General features: G+C 41.2%; 1 protein-coding gene across 1 annotated transcript in view; it reads right to left on the bottom strand.

The window, feature by feature from the left end:
* babam2 (BRISC and BRCA1 A complex member 2) overlaps window positions 1-23,869 on the bottom strand; it is a 114,865-nt gene that overhangs the window by 26,636 nt on the left and 64,360 nt on the right. Inside the window, exon 7 of the mRNA XM_036132841.1 lies at window positions 7,063-7,172. Within this exon, the coding sequence (XP_035988734.1) occupies window positions 7,063-7,172 (110 nt within the window). The remainder of the gene's footprint in view (window positions 1-7,062; window positions 7,173-23,869) is intronic.

Below are 23,869 nucleotides of genomic sequence, written 5' to 3'. Positions count from 1 at the left end.
TGCAGTACCAACACTGTTTACAGTGGGGGTGGTGTGCTGCTGACCTCGACTCGGGACGTCGTGCGTCGGTGGGCGGAATACTTCGAAGACCTCCTTAATCCCACCAACACGTCTTCCATTGCGGAAGCAGAGCCTGAGGACTCTGGGTCGGGTTCTCCCATCTCTGGTGCTGAGGTTGCCGAGGTTGTTAAAAAGCTCCTCGGTGGCAAGGCTCCGGGGGTGGATGAGATTCGCCCTGAGTACCTTAAGGCTCTGGATGTTGTGGGGCTGTGTTGGTTAACGCGGCTCTGCAACATTGCGTGGACATCGGGGGCAGTTCCCCTGGATTGGCAGACTGGGGTGGTGGTCCCCCTATTTAAAAAGGGGGACCGGAGGGTGTGTTCCAACTACAGAGGAATCACACTCTTAAGCCTCCCTGGTAAGGTCTATTCAGGGGTTCTGGAAATGAGGGTCCGTCGGATAGTCGAATCTCGGATTCAGGAAGAGCAGTGTGGTTTTCGTCCTGGCCGTGGAACACTGGACCAGCTCTATACCCTCAGCAGGATTCTTGAGGGGGCATGGGAGTTTGCCCAACCGGTCTACATGTGCTTTGTGGATCTGGAGAAGGCATTCGACCGTGTCCCCCGGGGGATCCTGTGGGGGGTACTCTGGGAGTATGGAGTACCGGACCCTTTAATAAGGGCTGTCAGGTCTCTGTACGACCGGTGTCAGAGTCTGGTCCGCATTGCCGGCAGTAAGTCGGACTCGTTTCCGGTGAGAGTTGGACTCCGCCAAGGCTGCCCTTTGTCACCGATTCTGTTCATAACTTTTATGGACAGAATTTCTAGGCGCAGCCAAGGTGTTGAGGGGATCCGCTTTGGTGGCCTTAGGATTGCGTCTCTGCTATTCGCGGATGACGTGGTCCTATTGGCTTCATCAGGGCGTGATCTACAGCTCTCACTGGAGCGGTTCGCAGCCGAGTGCGAAGCGGCCGGGATGAAAATCAGTGCCTCCAAATCCGAGACCATGGTCTTGAACCGGAAAAGGGTAGAGTGCCTTCTCCGGGTTGGGGAGGATGTCCTGCCCCTAGTGGAGGAGTTCAAGTATCTTGGGGTCTTGTTCAAGAATGAGGGGAAGATGGAGCGGGAGATCGACAGGCGGATTGGTGCAGCGTCTGCTGTGAAGCGGGCGCTGTTCCAATCCGTTGTGGTGAAGAGAGAGCTGAGCCAAAAGGCAAAGCTCTCGATTTACCGGTCGATCTACGTTCCTACCCTCATCTATGGTCACGAGCTTTGGGTCGTGACCGAAAGAACGAGATCCCGGATACAAGCGGCTGAAATGAGTTTTCTCCGTAGTGTGTCTGGGCTCTCCCTTAGAGATAGGGTGAGGAGCTCAGTCATCCGGTGGAGGACTCAGAGTAGAGCCGCTGCTCCTCCACGTCGAGAGGAGCCAGTTGAGGTGGCTCGGGCATCTGGTCAGGATGCCTCCTGGACGCCTCCCTGGAGAGGTGTTCCGGGCACGTCCCACCGGGAGGAGGCCCAGGGGAAGACCCAGGACACGCTGGAGGGACTATGTCTCCCGGCTGGCCTGGGAACGCCTTGGGGTTCCTCCTGAGGAGCTGGCCCAAGTGGCTGGGGAGAGGGACGTCTGGGCCTCCCTACTAAAGCTGCTACCCCCGCGACCCGACCCCGGATAAGCGGAAGACGACGGACGGACGGACGGAGGGGTGCAATGTGGTATGCTGGAGGAGAAATATCCACTGTCCATATAATATCCACTGTGGGAACTGATATGTCGCAATAACTTCCGAGAGATGTTGACCCTCAACAGCAGAGAAGAAAAGGGGAAAAAAGCCGAGCGACTTTAAAGCAGCAACAGGTAAAAAAAAAATCTCCACAAGATGCTGAAAATCTTGTATGCAAATGATTTGGCTTCACTCAAAAATGATGTCAAAGAAAAAAATGGGCTACACAGAGCTATAAGTTGAAAGTAATTGTGAAGTGAGAGGAAGTAAAGATTTAAATTCTGAAAGAAATTGATGCAAGGTCATATTTAAATCCATCTTTTACTCTAATACCGTTAAATAAAATCCAGTGCAAGTAAACTGCCGTCAGAAATAATTGAATTAGCAAACAAAGCCCCCATGTGTGTAATTAAATCTCTATATAGCTACTGCTGGGCTTTGAAGGCCTCAGAGGTTTGTTAGAAAACGTCAACGAACAAAAAGCATCATGGACACCAAGGTACACAGCAGGCAGGTCAGGAGAAAAGTGGAGGAAATGTTTAAAGCAGGGTTAGTTAAAAAAAAAAAAAAAAGTATACACAACCTTTAACATCTCATCGAGGAGTAAAAAAAAAATACTCACCTGTACACTGTGATCACACACTGTCTCTTTCTCCTTCATTGTTTACATTTCAATTGTTTACTTTTAAATCACTGCTGCACCTTATACTGTAATTTACAAGCTGTATGCAACAAGATTTCGTTCTGTACGCACTCTGTGCATACAAAATGACAAATAAAGTTGTCTAAGTCTAAAAAAGAGCTGTAGAGATCCACAGCTGAGGTAAGATAATAAAGTTCATAGGACAACTACTAGTTGTGCACTCCATAAATCAGGCCTTTAAGGAAGAACAACAACAAAAAAAGCCATATGAAGTCTGTGTACTTGTACACAAGTGGAAGCAGCTGCTTGGATCGGACAATGCTAAATGTTTTAGGCACAACACTGTGTGATAAAAAGTAACTCTGCACATCAGTCTGAACACACCATCCCTATGGTGAAGCATGGTTTTGGCAGTGTCATGCTGTGGGAATACTTTTCATCAGCAGGAACAAGGAAGCTGGTCAGAGTTAATGGGAAGGTGGATGGAGAAAACCTTTTTTTAAGGCTGCAAAAGACTTGAAACAGGACCTGAGGTTCACATACCAGCTACAATGAATTTCTCTAGATCAAACCATGTTAATTTGTTAGGATCGACATGTCAAAATAAAAAATAAAATAAAAAAAGAATCCATTGGATTGGAAAATTGCTCTTCATAGATGCTGTAGAGTAATTTTGCAAAGAGAAATGGGAAAAACTATTATGTCTCCAGGTGTACAAAGCTGGTAGAAAGATAACACAAAGGATTCATTAAAGACTATTAACTCAGGTAAGGCAGAACATAAGAGCAAGAAGTATTTTTTTTTTTTGTTGTAAAAACTTGTCCTTTGTGTTTTGATCTATTGCACACAAACTCACACATCCTCTCCACCAAATACAACTAAATAAATTAAAGTTTGTGGTTGTAATATCACAAAATGTGAAAAAGATTAAGGGACAAACACATGTGCAATGTTCCATACCCAAATACAGACTGACAGAAGCATTGCAAAAATGAAGCCGCTCTCAACGTTTTAATACAGAGTGGATGTAGCTGACATGACACCCTGCACAAACACCAAAACTGAGACAGTCTGTGAATCTGTCGCTTGTTAAATTCACAACTTGATGAAAACGAAGATTGATTTAAACATTTTCCAAATCTGTTCTCATGTGATTTTTTTTTTTCCTTCTCCTCTTGGCTTCTTGAGATACTGTGAACATTTGTGGTAACTGGAATCGACGCCGAGCCTCCTGAACGTCGATCAAATGGTCTGCTAGAAAAGCACAGACGTGTGCAGGCGCGCCGCAGCAAATCAGTTTTCCTCTTCGGCGGAGCCAGCGCGGAGATAATGGGCAGCTACACAGGAGCAAAGACTAACGAGGGTCAGCGGGGATGCAGAGGGAAAGCTAAAAGGGTTGCACATCTGCATAAACACAAACATCTGCATGCTAAATAAAGAAGCATCCACGGCGAACATAACACTGATGCTGAAACTCGCAAATGCGCTGCGGTCTTCAAACAACGGTGAATAAGACTTCATTTCTTTTCTTTTTTTTTTTTTTTTTTGCCCTGGGTCATGAATTAACACACTCCCACACAGCTGACAAAAAAGGTGCACAAAAACATGCAGCAGAGCATATTCATGGATGGCCTTGATATGCATATGTGCAAATATCACGAGACAAAGAGGCAACATTAAGCAGGAGGAGAGGGCTTGGAAATGGGAACTTGGCTCAATGAGGCGCTCTTAAGCCTCTGCATTTTGTGATGTTTCTGAGAGGGTTCTTTCCTCTCCTCCTTTATCTAACCCCCCCCCTCCCCGCTGCTCCGCCGGAAACCCCCCCCCTCACAGCTCCTCACTCTGCCGCCTTCAGCCTCCCTCTGTCTGCTCTCTGCATGATGCTGGGCTAGGAGCGCAGCCTCCAACGCCGCTGAAACTGCATCAGTCTGGTCACTAACGCACATATGCATGTGTTTTCTGTAACGTCAACATCTTCGCAAGGTTCTTCATGAAAGCCTCCATCGATCAACATGTCCACCAAACCAGGATTGTTCATTGTGCAAATCAGCCATTAACAAACAGACGGACAATAAGCAGAAAGATGTAATGTCTGAGATGTCTCATTATAACATTGCTTGGATTTATTCCTGCATGTGCACGGCATGAAATAATTGAGGATTATGTGGGACAGTCGGTAGGTAGGTGACCTTTTGTGTCCTGTAATTAGCTGCTGCATGCAGATAAGGTCTTGTTCATGTCATCCTAATGAAGAGGAGAATCAGCCGTGTGTGTGTGTTTGGGTCTAATTTACTGTAAATGATACATTTCTGGGGGGGAAAAAAAGATACATACTTGCAGGTTGAGGAGGGAGCACCTGAGAAGATGATGTAAAATATTTCAGATTGGTTTTATGATGCAGGAAGTCCGTTGAGATCATTAAGACGATATAGAAAAACAGTAAAACTAAACAAATCTGAGTGATAAAACTAGAAAATTTCAATTATCGGGGGTCATGGCAACTACAATATGCTTAAATTGAGGGTAGATGGACGTTCGCTCATTTTCTGTGGATGTGTTTCGACACCTATACGGGAGTCTTTCTCAATTCTAAACAGTTGATTAATTACTTCATCAAAGCATAGAGTAAAACTAGCAACATTTTTGCTCAGATGAACAAAAAACAAAGATACTTTGTTGAGTATCATCCTTGGAACATTGGCCATGATGCACAACAGGTCTTATTTTAAAAGGATTCTTGTAAAAAGCCAAGTTGTTTAAGTTATGCCAATAAACTCTGAACATGAATCACCATCTGTTGGCATCTTCTATAGTTGGGCATTTTGTTATGTGAATAAAAAGGCAGCATTAGCACAATGTTGTTGTTTTTTTAAATCCCCATTGTATTTTGCCACAGATGTTGGTTTATATATATAAAACAGATTTTATGTATGTGTATTTTTTGATCACCTCAACATCTTTTGATGTAATTTCAATGCTCTTTTAAAACTGAAGTCCAGTTGTTCTATTTTGAACCTCTTTTGCATGTATTTGTGAGTCACAGACCTACAAAAAGTTGCACATAACTGTGAAAAGGATGATCCATAAATAAGTTCCAGCGCAGCAAATTGTCTTTAAATGTCCCCTGATTATTATAGCCAGCTGTTCTATGAAGGGCTCAAAGGTTTGTTGGAGAGATTCAGTGATCAAACAGCATCATGAAGACCAAGGGGCACAGCAGACAGGTCAGAAATATTTTTGTGAACGAGTTTAAAGCACGATTAGGTTATGAAACAATATCCATAGGGTATAGTGATGGGAGAATGCTTTTTCTACAGTAACAAAAAGGAAGCTGATGTGAAGATGGACAGAGCTAAATAACAGACCAACCTCTGGGGAAAAAAAAAACAAAAACCTTTAGAGAACCTGATGCGGATGTCCCCTTTGCTAGAGGAAACAGCCCTAAAATACAGCCAGAACGACAATGGAAGGATTTAGATACATACATGTTAATGTGTTAGAATGACCAAGGCAAAGTCCCGACCTAAAACCGTTTTTAGAATCTGTGATGAAGCCTTAAAGTAGCCTTTTGCTTGTTTGTTTATCTATCACATAAAATTAAAAAAATGTTAAAAAGCTCAGTGGCTGAGGACAGTTTGACATATTTTGGATTGGCCGAAATGTCACAGAGAATGAGTTCATAAGCAACAAGGAAACAGAAGAGACCTGAGGTGATGAAAGGTTTGATAATATAAGAAGAGATCAAACAAGTGTGGAAAAATGAAATGACGATTAGACAGAAAAAGGGAGAGAAGGAGGTAGGACAGAATAACAGAGGGAGAGACAGAGAGGAAGAAAAAGCAGTGGTGGTGGGAGAAGAAGCATCTTAAGCTGGTGTGACGGGGCGTGTGCTTGTAAATAAACATCGGTCCAAGATTATTCCGAGCACGGACGCCTAGACCGTGAGGCCCTGAGGTTAGAGTGGGCCCATACCTGGCTCTCTCCATCAAACATACAAAACAAATCTACATCCACCCATACCAGGACATTATGCTGAAGGCAAAGCAGACTGGAATACAGGTGCAAGCATGCGGACACGGTAAAACATGAAGATGGAGGCATATCCCTCATTTGGGACATTAACACCCTTGTTCATGCATGTAGAGAAACATAACCTTATCTCCACTACGACAGAAAAGCTGACGAGATGACAGATGCATTAAAACACACACACAAGATGTAGCAAGAACAAAAAATACTGTATACTGATGCAACAGGCCAACAGATTAAACAAATATTCAACCACCGCCTACAAACCAGACATATTTTACTGCCCAGATGTGTGCAGACATTCAGTCATTCCCAGTTCAGACTCTGTGTCATCCATCTAATTTTCCCTGGTTTTCCTTATTGTCTTTAGGAAAAGTGACTAATGAGTTCAGACATAAAGCTGTGGGATTTTCGTCAGTGACAACGTGATGCAAGAAGTTCAGATTACACACATTAAACAGCTCTCTATAGCACTCAAAAGCAGTGAAGAGTGAGAACACAGAAAGGATAAACGCAGGTAAGGACTAGAAGATAAGACTTCTGGTATCTTTACCAGCTTTTAAAGCAAACAAAACATATTGCACAAACATCTTGAATCACAATGTTATCATATATCGCACCTAAAAGCAACAGCACTATATAAAAATAAATGACTCATTGTACTTACTGCTCGATGCTTGGAGAGAGGTAGAGTTTAGGGAAGACCTGGGTAGCTTCAGCATCCTCAAAGCTCACTGAGAGAAGAGCCACATCCTCTCCTGGGTCTAGTGCTGTGTCCTTAAGGAGACAAAGAGGGGTCAGTGATGTTATTTGGAAAATTTGGACCTGAACATCAAATCCTGAGTCGCATAAAAAAGACCTGGTGAATCCCAATACCTGGCTAGTAAGACCCTTTGATGCCTTACAAATCCAACAGTCGGTTACATACGTTCTAATTTGTTTTTGATTTTCTCTCAAGCAAAAAAAAAGTTGAAATTGTATGCACAGGTTGAAATATAAACATACAACCCCACTAATTTGTTCAATGTTGCTTAGCAAGATACACCTCAACCGCATGCTTTTTGCAACCATCAGGCTTTTGGCCCAGTTCCGCCAGGATATTTGATATCTTGTCTTGGCAGGATTGGTAGAGTTCACCTAAATAGGTTGGTTTCCTGCCACAGACCCAGTTTTTAAAGAATGACAAAAAAAAAACGATGTACTTCAGTAAAATTAAATAAAGCATTGCAGAACAGCAACATTCTCTCAGTAAAGCACTGACTAAGACGTTACATCTAGTTCCTGCAAGAATATGAACCATAATCCCGGAACAGTTAAAGGTATTGCAGAAACTCAGATGGTTGTTTCTTGGGTTCTATCTCTAAACGTCATGATCGAGGACAGAAAGACTTCCTAAATATGACTTTTAAAGTAAACTAAAGTATAGATAGATAGTTTTGGCATACACAGTCCTGAGGTCTGACAGCTGCCAAAATCCAGGTGACCTCTGCTTTGTGGCACATCTGAATACCATAATTTGCAGACGCGACTGGTGGAGGCTGCCACTGTTCCTATGCCATTATTCGCCACCATCACCACCACAAGAGAAATGTACAGTTAACTGCATCTACGCCTCTTCGACTTAGGCAGTAAAAATAGGACTAAGAGGAAAAGTGTGCACAGAGTGTGTTCAAATGGCCAAAACAATGGATGAACTAGGAAAACGAACGAGACAAGACACCAGCAGAAACATCTGTCTTGCTTCATGCAACATTAGCTTCAACAGCTGCACCACGAGCCTGAGCTTATGACTGCGAGTACCAATCAAATCGTGTGTAAGATGGATGCAGAAGCCACCCGGAGCTGCTCGCTGTGAACCTCATCTGTTTCTCCGAGGCTGTAATTTCTATTTCTGAGATATTTTTTTTCCTGGAGCATGGCTACTGCTATTAGGGCAATTCCACATCAAGTACCATCCTGGCCCTCCCTCTGCCATCAGAAGGCTCTGCAGCGTTAATCAAATGTCTTACAGATGGTTTGAACTCATCCATTTGTTATAATTGCAGCCTGCCTTGGTGAGAAGAAATCTAACCACCACACATGATGGACAGAGGCACAGCGCAACCAGTTTGCTGTGAAGACTATTAACTAATCACATGCTTTGGTCTGCTGATTCCCAATCTACGCAAACCACTGCATTCCTTCAGTGAACATTTCCTCCCCAACTAGACTGGAAGTAATTTTTCAGCAGTTAATTTGATGATTGTTTAATCAAAGAAACAGGAAATTAACCAGATGGGGGAAAAAAAAAAACATTAAGAATAGTTGAAGCCCCAAGTGAAAGACAGACGTGGAATGAAAACACGCATTAATTAGCAGATGATCATTTGTAGAGGAAAAATTGGGAAATATCCTGCTGAGTGTCACACCGTCCGCCCTGTCACAGCTGACACATTAGCGGCTACAGACAGAGGAAGAGGATGGGAGGCAAAGGAAGACGGCATAGAAAAGTGTTGCCTGATGAAATCAGCTCACATCAGTGCAGCGTGCATCAGTAAACAAGAACTGCTCTCTGCCTCAGAGCAGCGCTGGGGGCTTCTCTCACTGACAATATGGGACAGATAGGAAGAGGCATGGAAATGTGCGGCCGGGGTAGGGAGTGGGCTTTGGGAGAACATTGGTTTGCTCCAGTTTGTCGCTGTCATGTCCAGTTTTCATCTTCGGAGGTGATTTAATGGATGCTTTCTTTGGACTGAGAGAGAGTTAAGAGACGGATGAGAACCAACAGGAAGGTGAGAGGGCCAGGAGACGGGCACAGGTCGACTCTGTACGGGAAGCGGCGGACCGCTCCCTCGATTTGGTCAGACCGAAGGGCGCTGATGAAGGGCGAGCCTCTTTGTGGAGTGATTCAGACTTATCTTGTTCCAGGAGACAGCGAAAAGCTGTCACAAGTCATATTGCATCAGCGAAACAAACAAAACAAATACACAGGCAGACTCTAACTTTAAGCTAATGCCATCCTAAATTAATGTGCTGCTCATAAAGCTGAACTAAGCAGACAAAAATAGTTGTTCTTGTTTAGTGGAGTCTGACAATAAAGCATAAGTTACTTTTATGACTTTTGTTTTTAAGTTGTTCTTTTTTGTACAGCACACAACTAAACAGGAAATGAGGAATCAAGTAGGCTTCATAAAAGGAACATAGTATTTGATAAATAAAATAAAGAACAAATGTTAATAAATTGTTAATAAACAGTTTTGAGCAGCATGTCTTTATTCTTTCATAGGGCAATTAAAACAATTAAGCCAAAGAACCACCTAAAACCTCTTGTGCTACTATTTGAAGTGTGTTTTTAAGTTTGATTTTAATGCCTTTTTAGTATTTTTATTTTTAATTGTATATCTTCTCAAAGAGTTTTAAGAACAAATGCAAGCTTTGGGCAAGCAAAGAAGCGGCCTAAAGGTAAATGTTTGAAGCACCACCAGGAAGCAACACTACCCAACCCCAGTTTCCTGAACACATTTATACTCTGTTCAATCCTGTCAGCCTTACATGCCAAAGTTAGAGATGATTTCAAACATGGGCCTGTTCTTGGGCCAGAACTTCTCATCCAGAACAAAAAGCTATTTGATATGCAGATGACACTCAGTTATATACCTGTATGAGATATTAAATCAATCAGTCAGGTTACACACAGCTCACATATCTAAAGAGAATGAAAACTTGATCAGTTCAGTTCTAGTTTCGTGGCGATCCAACAATACATCACACTTTACTTTTGTTTGTACAACGTTTTATTTCACACAATAACAGAATGCTAGAAAATATCCAGGATTTATAACCTGCTGACTAACAGCAACCTTGATGTCTCTGAGTCATATGTATGAAATACAAAAGTTAAGTTTGTTGTCAGGGTAAACTTACTTTTGTCATAACTATTTACAATTAAATAGAAAAAGAAAGTAAAAAAAAAAAAAAAAAAAAAACAGAAAAAAAAATCTGTGACGTATTTTGTTTTATAGAGAATGACTAATCATTGACAGCTTGCCCGGTATGCAAATGATTCTCAGCTACGTGAATCTACAAAAGCAATCAGTTAACATCACAAAAACGTCTTAAAGATCTAAAGTTGGAATGAAGTGTCGGGTTAGAGCCAGGAATTCCCCTATTACATCTTTATCACTGTATTTCTGAAATTAGGAAATCTTTTTGGCCATGTGTTACTCATTGATAGGATAAATACAATCCCTAATCTCTAGGTAGCAACTACAGACCAAAAAATCATAGTATGAGAGTTTTATATGCAATTACTTAGGAGGTAATATTGCATCACTTTTGCATGTAAGGACCCTCATGAAGGAAGCCCATCTATTTTGTTTAATTCAACACAACCACTGGCAGAGGAACAGCCCCATAGCAAAATACTACCACTACAAGCCTTTACACCTGACACAGTACGTCACCTCAACTCCTCCATACACGCTTCTTGTCATTGTAGCCAGACATTTTCACTGATATCTAGCAGATGGCACACAACTGTATGTACCTATGAAAGACATAACCAAACAAGGAACCCAGTCGTACCTGAAAACCTTTTTGCACAACATTATTCAACAGAATGATACGCCCCAAGACAGCAGGACTTCTTGTTTATGAAGGTTTCCAACAACTTTTATTTGTAAAGTCTGGATACTCTTCTTCATGTGATTTCTAAACTCATATGTTGTGCGAGAAGATGCAAACTGCTTCCATATGGTTATGATTCTTCAAATGATCGTTTTGCTACAATCAGACAAGACAGTACAGCTGTTCAGATAATAACTCAGGAAACGGGATCCACATAATTGTCTTTTAAGACATTTATTAAAAAAAACATCTGACTAAGATTTTACATCTAGTTCCTGCAAGAATATGAACCATAATCCCAGAACAGCTAAAGGTATTGCAGAAACTCAAATGGTTGTTTCTTGGGTTCTTTCTCTAAACGTCATGATCGAGGACAGAAAGACTTCCTTCCTAAATATGACTTTTAAAGTAAACTAAAGTGTAGATAGTTAGTTTTGGCATACACAGTCCCAAAGGGATGCTCTAGAACAGGTGGCCCCCAAGGACCACGTGTGGTACCCTCGAAGTCTGTTTTAAAACTAGCACAACCCTCCAGTGAGCTGCATCTAAAATTTAATTTTAGTCTGTTGCTCTACTTTTGTAATCACACTTGCATGCATATAGATTTAAAAGTGACAAAAAAAAAGAAGCATTGCAAATACGTTTATTGGTGAGTGCTGACTCTTCTAGTTGAAGGGTCAGTACTGGTAGCCCTTCGAGTGACACAGTACAGATGAAGTAGCTCTCATTTTGAAAAAAAAGGTTGGTGACCCCTGCTCTAGATGAATGGTGGTTATTTAGATGTATTTTAAATCTCCTCTCTCAAAACCTATCAGACCCAAATAATTCAGCCAGCAAAAGTTGACCTTTCAGCCTGCTTGCGTTAAAACCACTACTCAAACTGGGAAAGAAAAATATAGCAGTCGAACGAAAGGAAAGGCACCTAATGTTTCTCCTCCTTAAAAGAAATTCACTTCGAGGGTGACCGAGTCAAAAACAAAGATTTTGCTTCAGAGGGTGCAGGCTGAACTTTAACGAGGAGACTTCATCATCGGTAAGTAATGAGCACTAAAACGGAGGCGTGCACGACCGGAGCATCCTGTTACTGCGAACGTTGTCGAGGCAGTATTCACTACATGCCCCCGAGAGGGTGACTCAAGTCTTCAAGGACTCGTCTTTTACGAGAGGGGTTGAGGAGGACGTACGTGGACGTAGAAGACAGAGGGAGCCTCCCAGTCAACCCCTCTTCACTTGTCCACTACCCAACGTCCTCCTTCAATCTTTACGCGCATCAATGCACACACACACACACACACACACACACAAACAGGCTCTCTTCGCTGCGCCTGTCCTTGTGCTTTCTATGTCCCGGCCTCTGGCATCTCTTCAGTGCCGTGTGTGACAGGTTGGAAATGTGACAGCTGTCCTTATGCCGGACCAAGTCTGGCCAAAGTCACAACAAACACACACACACACACACTAACGCGCTCATCAGTGATCGCTACACATGCCCTCCACTACAGGGCTCAACGGGAGGAGGTGAGGGCACTTTGTCCGCCTTCTTCGCCCAACTTTAAATGTCATGCCTAGCGTAATGGGGCAGCTTGACTGACAGCAGGGCTGTTGTGTGAGGACATGTCCAGCTTCAAGGCGAGCAGCTCTGAGTGCTGCTGTACATATGCTGGACACTGTCTTATCCCTGCACAGCTGTGTTAGTGGCCACAAGAGAATCCTTCAAATTACAATAACAGATGGTCAAGGGTGATGAAGTAGAGATCTCGATCTCATCACACGAATGCACATTAAGTTGGATAGAATAGCTTCATTTTACTTCACTTGTTCAAATTCATCATGTTTGACCAATAAAGACAATACTGCCAAACTAATCCTAACCATTTTCTTTAAAAGGTTGAAAGCGGAACAGATTACTGGAAAGCATTTGTTCACAAGTTTCGAAAAGAATGTCAACATTAATCTGTTTTTCTGTACAAAACAACTCATAATAGAGCTACGTTGCCACACTTAGTCGAGCTTGAATAAATCTGCTTTCTGTGTCTGCAACGTGCCCTTGGATTACTCTTGCTATAGATTAGCGCAGCACAAATGTTTGTACTTTTAACAAACAAGTAGGAGAAATATTTCTAAAGAAAATATGTGAAATATTAGACCTTGAGAAGAAAAAGCAGGCCACGTTTCGAGACACATGACTCAAAGTACAAATTATTGTTCACCGCCTGTTTGATGCCTGCAAAGCACAACTCTGTTAAAGTACATGAGAGATGCACCTATGAAGGTTCAAATTTACACCTGTTTTTCCACAGTTTTCAGCCCTTTTTGGAGATCCTTAAAGTATAACTACAAACGTTCACTATGGTTTTATGGCAGATATTTTCTACAGTGGTCAGGCTTTAAATCTTGAACCTGAAGGAAGGACAAAGGGACGAATAGATGGATGGAAACACCTTTTAAACAATAACATATGAATAAAGTCTGCACGTCAAAATATTTTTACTTGCTTAATTTTGTTTGTTTGTACGTATCCAACCCTTCCAAAATACTTTGATCCAATTCCCCACTTTCCTAGAGTGTGTAGGAATCCTGATGCACGTTTCCAAGCTCAACTTTATGCAGCAGAGATTTTACATGAAGACACTTTCAGCCCAATGTTACAACTCACCCTCCCAAAGGTGTCAATAACCAGAAAATCAGGACCATGAACGAAGAACAAAAACCAAAGACAACACTAATTTTGAGGAGACTGCAGGAGTAGGTTTAGTTTACCTTAACATAATTTTTAGTTTAAAAAAAGAAAATAAATTAAATCCTTGCTTTACCAACCACTACGTCAATAGAGTGTACACATTTGAAACCACGATGGAAATCAAACTTACTTATAAGCCATGCAACTAGGACTGATTTTAATGACAGCGTGTACAGAAGCAAACTTTTCAGAAGTCTCATCTCAATGTGCTGAAGCGGTCATAGTTGGTGGTTGCAGCAAAAGTGTTTTATTGAAGGATGTACTATGGACTCATGGTAGAAAAAAAATTATTGCAGAAGTTATTTTTTTTCTGTCGTGGGTCCTCAGTTTGCAGGAAGGTGTACTCCGTGAATCCCATTAATCCCACTTTCTCCACCTCAGTGGAAAGAGCTTGCATAAGCATGTAAATGTGGCCTCCATGTCTGAGAGAAACTAACGCCTTTGTCTGTCTGTAGCAGCCTATCAGCTCATAAACTCATGCTAGTAGATGATTAACCAGGCACCTCTGTGTCGCTGTGCAGTTGGATCCCATGCAAGGGATTCATTTTGACATGGGAACAATAAACCAGAGATTAAGGAGCTCCACCTGGAACCATATTAGCGGACCAGCACCCAAACACACCTTAACATTAGCCAGCCGCTGCTGTCACGAAAGCTTTGCGCTCAGGGCGTACAGAAAGCTTGCACAAAGATGCATGTGTGTCCCTCTCTGTCCATTTTCCAATCATGTGTGAAATATTCTATTAGCAATAGACAAAGAGAACAGTTCTCCTTCAGACCAGAGCAAATAATCAAACGTTAGCCATACTTTTAATTTTTTTTAAATACTTCTCTTTTAAAACAAAACAAACCCAGACCTGCCTACATTCTAACGTACGGGTCCCAAAACATCATTCCTCGAGGGATGATCTCCTCCTACTCTTAAGACAAATCACTGCTTCAACAAAACTGAATTCAATAGTCATTAACAGGACTCTGCATGCAGAGGAGGTAATTCAGTCATTGGATTCGAGAGTGTTGGATCAGGGACATATCTAAAAGTGGTAAGACATAGGCCCTTGAGGACTGGAGATCAATCCCCAGCTGTAGCGTGAACAACCAGAAAAAAACAACAAAAAAACAACACATGCGTTCAGAAAATGTATACTCATGTATAGAAGATTATTAAACATATACAACATATAAAAACAACGGCATGTAGAAACAGCAGCACATGATGCGTCTTCCCTATTTGACAAGAAAATCAGCTTTGGGCAGGCAATAAAAATATCCAATGATCGAGATATTGACCAAAGGCACATAGATTTAACACCAACCTGAATTTTTTTTTGAAAAAGTCTAACATATATCATAATTAATAACAAAAAATAACTAAAACAAAAGGTAAAAGTCTCAGAATAATTTTATGAAATAACTTAATGAGATTTTTTGCTGTAAAACCTTCTGACCATATGCTTTAAAAATAACTACACTAATAAATGGGTTGTTTCTATGCAGACTGAGGATTTAAAGCAGAACTAACATCACAAATCTTAAAGAGAGGACTTTGTGAATGTACAGCAGGAGGAAACATGAGAGGATCAAGGATGGTTGAACCATTTATATTCATGACTTCCACTGGGAATCAAGTGTCTGTTAAAAAGAAAAGGAAGCCCCTAAAAAGCCGACAAAGATGAGAAATTATGGCGAATGCAAAGAAATTAATATGAATGACACTTTAAATGATAATCAACAAGATCCTAAAACCAGTGTGAAAAAAAAAATATCCAAACAAAACCTCACAAATTAGATGAACAAAATAAACACATTTCACATTAATCTAGATGTTATTATAATTTCTAACCTTGACAGTGTACGTAGGCTTATTTAAGTCATGGTAAACAGACGTCTAAACAAAAGGGATATAATTACTTAATAATGACATTCTCCCTTAAATCATTGAAAAGAGAGCAGCATTCATCATTATGGCATTCATTAAGATAGCCAATGCATGTATAAATGGAGCATTCTTTTGACAACTTTTTGCAGGACTACCTATATGCCATAAAGTTAAAAGAAATCTGAAAAAAAGGATAAACTGAATGGATATTTTGTCGTTACACAATCAGACTTGTTGCAGTCCCTTTCAGGTCAAAACATAAATAAATAACAAAAATGTAACAGGCTATAGAACTAAAGACAAAAGCTGTAAAAACTAATTAAACGTAATTAATAGTCAATGGAAGAATCTTTATGGGCATCACAGCCATCAAATCCTTCTTATAATTAGTGACCAGGTTTTTGCAGGTTTTCACAGTTTTTTTGATGATTTATCATTGATTACAAGCTCCAGGCTGGAAGACCTCCTTGCCATCACCCTAATTTAAAAATACATCATTAGGGGCACGCTGGTGGCGCACCCATGTACGGAGGCCTTAGTCCTCGACCCGGGTTTGACTCTGACCTGCGGTCCTTTGCCGCATGTCTCTCCCCCTCTTCCACCCCCCCTTCCTGTCGGCCTACTGTGTTAAAAAAAAAAGCAAACCACTAAAGCCGTGAAAAATCTCCCCCAAAAAAAACAAAACACAGGGGATTTATGTACGGATGTTATTCAAAAACAACGGTTTTTAATATTATCCTCCCTCACAGACCTGCATGTGGATCATGAGCTTTCTGACCCGTCGACAGCAGAGAGTTAGGGTGGGGAAACACGCATCCACTGCTCTCAGCCTCAGTACTGGCTCTCCACAGGGCAGTGTGCTGGGCCCCCTGCTCTATTCCCTGTACACACATGATTGCACCGCTGCCCACCACAGTAACACCATGGTCAAGTTTACTGATAATACCACAGTGGTGGGGCTTATCTTAGGATGCGATGAGTCTGCCTACAGAGGTGAGGTGGAGAGACTGTCAGTGTGGTACAGGAAAAACAACCTGCCCCTTAACACCTCAAAGACAAGACAGCTCATAATAGACTACAGGAAGAAAAAAACGGACATTACGCCACTAACCATCAGTGGAGAGGGTAGCCTCAAGTGGAGCATGAACACCTATGAGCTGCCAAAAAAGGCCCAGAAAAAAAACTGTACTTCCTGAGGGTTCTCAGGAAGAGCAATATTAAGCAAAAACTTCTGCTGTCCTTCTACAAGTGCTCCATAGAGAGCATGTTAACTTACTGTATCTGTGCACGGTTTACCAGCAGCAGCACCGTGGATCAAAGGAAAGCTCTCCAAATGGTTGTGAATACAGCCTGAAAAATTATCAGCGGCCTTCTCTGCTCACTGGAGGACTTACACAGCGACTTCTGTGCTAAAAAAGCACAAAAGCCTTAGTCCTCGACGTGGCCGACCCAGACATGTCTCCCTCCTCTCTCATACCCCTTTCCTGTCAGCCCACTATATGAAAAACAAGCCAATAATGCCGTAACAACCTTAAAAAAAAAAGACACTTCTCACACTGGACAGTCTCTGTTTGCACTGTTGCTGTCAGGTAGACGGTACAGAGCAATAAGAGCAAGAACTAATCGATTTAGAGAAATTTTATCCTACAACTATAACAAAATTTTAATGAACTCAAAATGAACATGTGCATGTGTAGGCTATTTTTATTCATTAGTTATTTATCAGCTTTTTGTTCTATTTCTTATGTTGTGTGTAAATGTTTTTAGATGTTGTAGTTATCTATTTCTTTTATCTTTTGTTTTTCACTAGCACTGACTGAAGGCACTTTTAATTTCGTTGTTCATGTGACAATGACAGAGCTAATCTAATCTAAATCTCCTAACAGGAAAAAAATCTAAACAAAAATAAGTTCTCACTTTAATCATTTCGGAGTTTGAAATCCAACAATGACCTATGTTTTTTTTAATGTAAATGAGGCAACATCTATGCTTTACTGTAAACTTTGTTGGTACTTATCCTAACCTTTTAATTGAGTCAGTCTAATCTAATTGCAACACTTTGGAAACTTGTCACAGCTGCAAAAAGGTTAGAAGTGCAATATGTTGCAAAAGGGTTTAAGTAATGATTTCTACACCCTATAAAGCCGCAAGTTTTCCGCTTACCCCTTGACTATATGAGTAACCTATCATTGAGTCACAATCACTTTATTCACTTCAGATTCAACGCTACCTATTGCAGCAAAAAATCTAAATGATATAGCTGAGTGTCTGAGTAAAACAGTATAACATGATAACTGAACTGGAAGTCTGTCATCCAAACAATGCATAACAGATTTTCTTTTTTTTTTTTTTAATAACTAACACAATGGAGTATATTTTAATGCTCCACTGTGCCATGTTTCTCAGACAGACAGTCAAAATCGGCATAATTTAAAGTCTGGTAACGAGACAATTAGGCGAGCTGGTGAAATTTGCATGTAACACGAGTCATAAGTGTGATTGGGGCCAAGCGTTAATGATAGTGTGTCACTGCAATGATCTGGCCTGCGCTGCACAGCTTGTACTAAGAGTGTGATAGTGGGGCTCAAAGCCACAAGGGTGACTCAAAGTATGTGACATTGCATGTGGAAAATAAGCGAATGCATATGGTATGTTCACGCTGATGACAGAATACAGAGTGAGCCATCAGTCCACTGCCACCTTATTTATGGTCCCAGAATGATGCCAAACATCTTAAAATGTAGCTTTCACAGAGCATTTGCTGTGCTGTGGGACTTATGGCTTTGACTAAACTATCACGCGTGTTCCCTCGCAACTACTCCCTGTAGTATTTCTGAGGCTGATGTTAGTATTTAGATCGTGTTCAACGTCAATGTCAGGGCTGTTTTTATCCCACTGCAGTGTTAATGAACCAATCCCACGCACTCTCATCACCAAGTTACAAATTAAGACCAACGTATTGTTGATTTTAAGTTTAAGGGGGTCAGACAGCTGAATACCTTACATTTTGGAAGCCAATCTTTTTGGCAGATCCCCCTGGGGAGAGACCCTACCTTGTTGAATTTAGACGGTTGATGTACAACCTGACCCGAAGCGTGGTGTCTCTTGGTAGTTGAGGTATCCCAATTTAGATTTTTCCATAAGAATTGTGTCTGACAGAAAAATATAAAATATATACAGACAGTACTGACTACTCTCCCAGGAAAAAACAAAACAAAAACTAATCCCAAAACCCAGTGGTACCTTTTTTGCCAAAAACTGTTTTAATATAGTGTTATTTTCTTAATTAAAAATATAAATCCAGGTCTCAACATACAATTGAGAATTGATGTATTCTTCTCTTTCAGTAATCAAAGAGAGGAAATACTACATAAATTTATCTACAGTTTGGATTACAATCAATCAAAAGTCAATCTTTATTCAAGCTGAAATTAAATGAACCAAACAGCATGTGCATATAGTTCTATTGACAGCTATTCTATTGTGGTTCTGTTGAGTTCTATCGAGAAAGTTATTTTTGTGCATAAAATTAACATTCAAAATTGACATTCACGCACCATACTATTTGCACACACACATTTAATTAGTTATATTTTAAGAATTTTTCAGCAAAGGAAACTTTTTGAGTGTGAAAACCATTTTCTCTATGAGGCTAAAGGTAAATGTTTCGATTTAAAATGCCGTTGTAACTGTTGCAACACTTGATGACTGTAAATATTATAATGTTTCTTATATTTTTTGAGCTGATTATACATTTTTAAGAGCCTGGTTGGCTGGTCACCACTCAAGCTCAAAATCAGCCACCTGGTGAGTAATCGGTTCAGTCCTACGACTGCAAAAAAAAAGTCAGAAAACTTTACAACTGCGTATTTTGTCTGAAATACACATTTTAAAATGGCCTGCAATTATGGGAAAAATTGAATGTGCAGTACAGACGGGCCAGGGGTCGCAACCTGCCATCGGCTGAAACAGACACATTCAGTGGGTTCTCCAATAATGTTGGCTTTTATTTCAGCTATGAAATTGACCACTCATAGATTTTAGAATACTCAATTAAACACTGTTTCACTTATAAACATCTATATCTATACAATGTACATCTATGGTAAACATTCAAACAACATGAAGGTTCATGCAAAATCACTGAACTGGTCAGTGAAGTGGACCCAAATCAACGCTGGTTGTAGCTTACGGAAGCCGCAAAAATACAGTTTAACATGGATTGGTTATTTTGGCATCTCCATGGGAATAAAATTTATCCTTTTTTAAAAACAGGAAAAGATTTTAAGATTTCTTATTATAAAATATTTGTCATTGTCGGTTGTCCATATGGGTTAGTGTCAAGACTTTCACATATCAAGCTCACAGTGATGCATTTTGAAGTTGTAGCGTATACGTAGGCAATTCTGCAAGGAATTCTTATGGGAAACAGTCGAGAGCTAAAAGCACAATGTAAACATTGCTGGTGGAGCCCGGATTGTCAGGCCAAGAGAAAAAGCCACAGTCCCTCACACTCACACCTAAGTTCAATTAAGACTTAAATAATTAACCAAACATGCATGTTTTTGGACAGTAGAAGGAGCACAGCATCAGGTAAAAACCGAAAGCACGAGGAGTATCTGAAAATTTAAATAGAAAAACTTGCACAGCCAAGAATCAAACATTAAACCGAAGCTTTAATGCTGTGAGGCAACGCTAATGTTCCTCCTCAGTACTTAAAATTAACAAATTAAAAAAAAAAAAAAAAGGGAGCAACAATGTTTAACCAATTTGCAGCAAAAAGAAACTATTTCTCTACACTTGTCAATTGGTCAAACAATCATAGGAGAAACTGTAGAGGATCAGAGGGAAGAAAATCTAGACTTGTTAAAGGAATAAAGAAACATATAGATAGCATACAACTTGTGTGAGAGCGAGGGCGGAAAGTAGGCTATATTCAACTAATTCCATGGAGGAATGTGCGGAGGGTATGGGGGGGGGGGTGTTATGTGTGTTTGGGGGGGGGGGGGGGGCTTGGGTTATCTCCTCCTGAGATGATAAAACAGGAAACTTCTGATGCTCAGCTGGGGGTACAGGCAGGTGGGTGGGAATCTTCGTTAGGAGATGCAGTGTGGGTGGTTACGGGAAGCGGGGAGGGGGGGGGGGGGGGTGGCCATCGAGGTGGTGGGTTGAAGATTTGCGGAGGGAGACAGGAGACGAACGTGATCTTTGTTTTCCAGGAGTCAAAGTGCGGTCACTGGAACATCGGGGAATGGATTTGAGCTTCTTGATCTCTAATAACCCCTCCTAAGGCGGTGGAGCCTTGCTTCTCTGAGGATGCTGAGGTGCTCTCCGTCATCTCCCTAAACGAGATCATTTTCCCTTTTACTCAAAAAGGAGGTAATGGAAGCCTCTAATGTTGCACATGTTGAACGGCATGAGTGTTTCATCATCTCCTGATATAGAAAACAGGCACTTGAGCTATTTTCATCTGCGCACGGGGATGTAAAGAACATCAATAATATGGTGGGCTTTTTAACAAGCAGAAACTGAACTCTGTTAAACGCTTTGGAACTAAAACAGCCTCTTTATTGTGTGTTCCCAAAACAACAAAATAGGGAAAGGAAGCAAAAAAAAAAAAAAATAGAAAAAAAAAAAGACACGCTACAACCTGCGCATCGCCTGCGGTGTCATCACCATCAAGGTGAGAGCAACTGAGAAAACGTGTGCCCTGAATGCATGACATCATGATGCAACCCATGACTCAGATACAGCGAGGAAAAACGTTCATCATGTGCAAACAATTATCAATTCATCACCGTCAGAGCTGTTCTGTGGCATTAGTCACCGCATATGCTCCCACACCTAGCTACGATATGATACAGCAAGACTTCATAGGCCAAACGTGTGTCATCAACAGGAGGAGAGCGCGCCGAGGTAGAGAACGATGATTTCTCACTTCTGATGAGAAACGTGTAGCCGGGTTCGGGGAGCGCAGCGTAAAAAGGAAATGGGTAGAAGACGGTAGGACCAGCAAAGCAAAAGGTTTTCTGTTCTCGTAAAGCCTCTCGTCATCTGCTCAATGATTATGCAGATATGGGGGGGTGGGAGGGTGTACATGGAATCATCAGTGCATACCCTGACGTTTTGAATGGCTTGACTTCTTTGAATTATAGATTGGTTTCAAATGTTCTAGATCAGTTTTTCAGGACGGAGTCTTGTCATGAACAGTTTTTCCTTTCAACCCCCTCCACCGATTTCCAGTTGGATTGAGATCAGCACTGTTTGCTGCCTTGATCTCCCTTTCCTGAAGAACTCCTTCAAGGTTCTTTGACTGGTAGAAAGACAGCGTATAAAACAGAACATTTGCATCATGTGGAGCCCCAAATCTGTGCTCCCCCCCCCAGTCTCTCCGTGTTTTATTGGGATGGCAACAAGCAAACGTCATCTCCTTTGCCAGTGCAGATTATGGATTTAAATGGTTCCTACGCAATTTTATGTAAAAAATGTCAGGCTTTTCCAGACATCTAGAAATGTTGGAAAGCTTTCAGTTGATGGACAGACAAACTGATGGATGGATTTTTTTTCCTCAATGGGACAGAAAAAATGTCCACAAATACAAAAAAAAAAAAATCTCACGTTGGTGAAATGTCGATCGGGAAAACTCCATAATTTTCAAGAATAAATAAGGGAAAGGGAATAAATGTCCCTTTCATCCAAGTATCCACAATCCGTTACTCTTTTTCTTTAGCCCTCTGGAAACCTTGTTGCTTCTGTATAGGTGTTAATTATGAGTCTAGTTTGGATCCTTTTCTTTAAGCTTAAGCCTCATAGTCACCAACTCCTGTTTCTGCTCAGTTTGCCTTTCATTCCTTTTATCTTTCATTTCCTGTTTTCAAGGCTTTGATCTCTTTCTTGGTCTACCTTCATGTATCCCTATAACAACCTCCCCATGTGGTTTGCACTCACTAAATATTTCAGAACCAGCTTACCGGCGACAACCTGCAACGTTCGGGAAGACCTGGAGATGAGTTGCCTTTTGAACGACTTGCATTGTTTCAGCTGTCCGCTTTCTTGCTATATCAATGTTTAGTGTCAATCAGCCAACAGCTACAGCTTTTTGTTTCTGCGAGCTCTTTTATTTGCCTAGAGAGCAACTGGCAGATTTTGGCTACTCCAGGCATTTGCCTCAGAAATGCAAATTACAGTGCAATTACATACATTTCATCAGCATAGTGTAATTCTGCAACTATATGACAGAATGATGGCTTTAAAAGAATATGATTTTTGGTCATTTTAGCCATTGAAAGAAGGAGAAGACCACGGATTGGCTTAAATATGAGCTTGGAAACTTTTTTTTGTCTGCAGCCCAGGTTGCAACCAGACTTGAACGAGTTTCAGCCAAGCCATTCATCTCCATCGAAGCAGACAAAATTCAAAAAAAACTTTCTGAATGTGCTTTCGTTATTTTTTTTTAAGCCTGCGTAAACAAATTAGAAAACTAGAGGTCAACTTTGTTTTGACTGGACACAGCAGCTGTCCCTTCTTGTCTACAACCAACAGCTTTTTGTCAATTATTGCAACATGTTTTCTGTCAAACTGTTCCGGTCCAGAGCTGCACTTCCGGGTAATTTCCCATCATCTACAACTTAAAGGAAATCGAGATAAGGACTGTTTGAAAGAAACACAAGCTCAGGCAGCTTTATGCAGACAAGCCTGCAGGAATACTTCATGTTGGACCTGCTTTTCCTGCCTTGCCCAACAGAACGGTGAGGGTGATGTGCATCAAACCACACCATCCACATGCCTTCACACCTCTCTACACTGATACAGTTTTCTGTGAAAAGGAAACTAAAACTCTACAAAGTTTAGGTTCAGTTTATAAAAGTAAAAAAGAAAATGAAATAATCCTCATGCAGTGCATGCTAAAGGTTGTTTAGTAACGTTCTTGCTTGTGGAAGGTGGCGACTATCCCTCCAGTGAAAAGCTAAAATTATATTGAGTGCTTAAGGAATTTACCAGTAATGATAATGTCATAACTGCAAATATTTACATTTGGCTCTGTGTGTGTGTTTCAGGGCGTGGGCATCAACCAACCACAAACTGATATTTACAGGAATGCAGATCATGAGCTTTCTGGTTTTCCAGCCTCTTTTTTTAGGCTTTAGATGCTGGTTGCGGCACATTCAGCTGTCAGCACTCACAGTCACATCTCTTCCAGGTAATACGCAGTAATTCACAATGACCTCACACTCCTCGTGACCTCTGTAC

This window comes from Fundulus heteroclitus, unplaced genomic scaffold, assembly GCF_011125445.2.
Source record: "Fundulus heteroclitus isolate FHET01 unplaced genomic scaffold, MU-UCD_Fhet_4.1 scaffold_55, whole genome shotgun sequence".
Taxonomy (NCBI): Eukaryota; Metazoa; Chordata; class Actinopteri; order Cyprinodontiformes; family Fundulidae; genus Fundulus; species Fundulus heteroclitus.
Note: the sequence above shows the minus strand (reverse complement) of the source record. Positions and strands in the feature narration are given on the sequence as shown.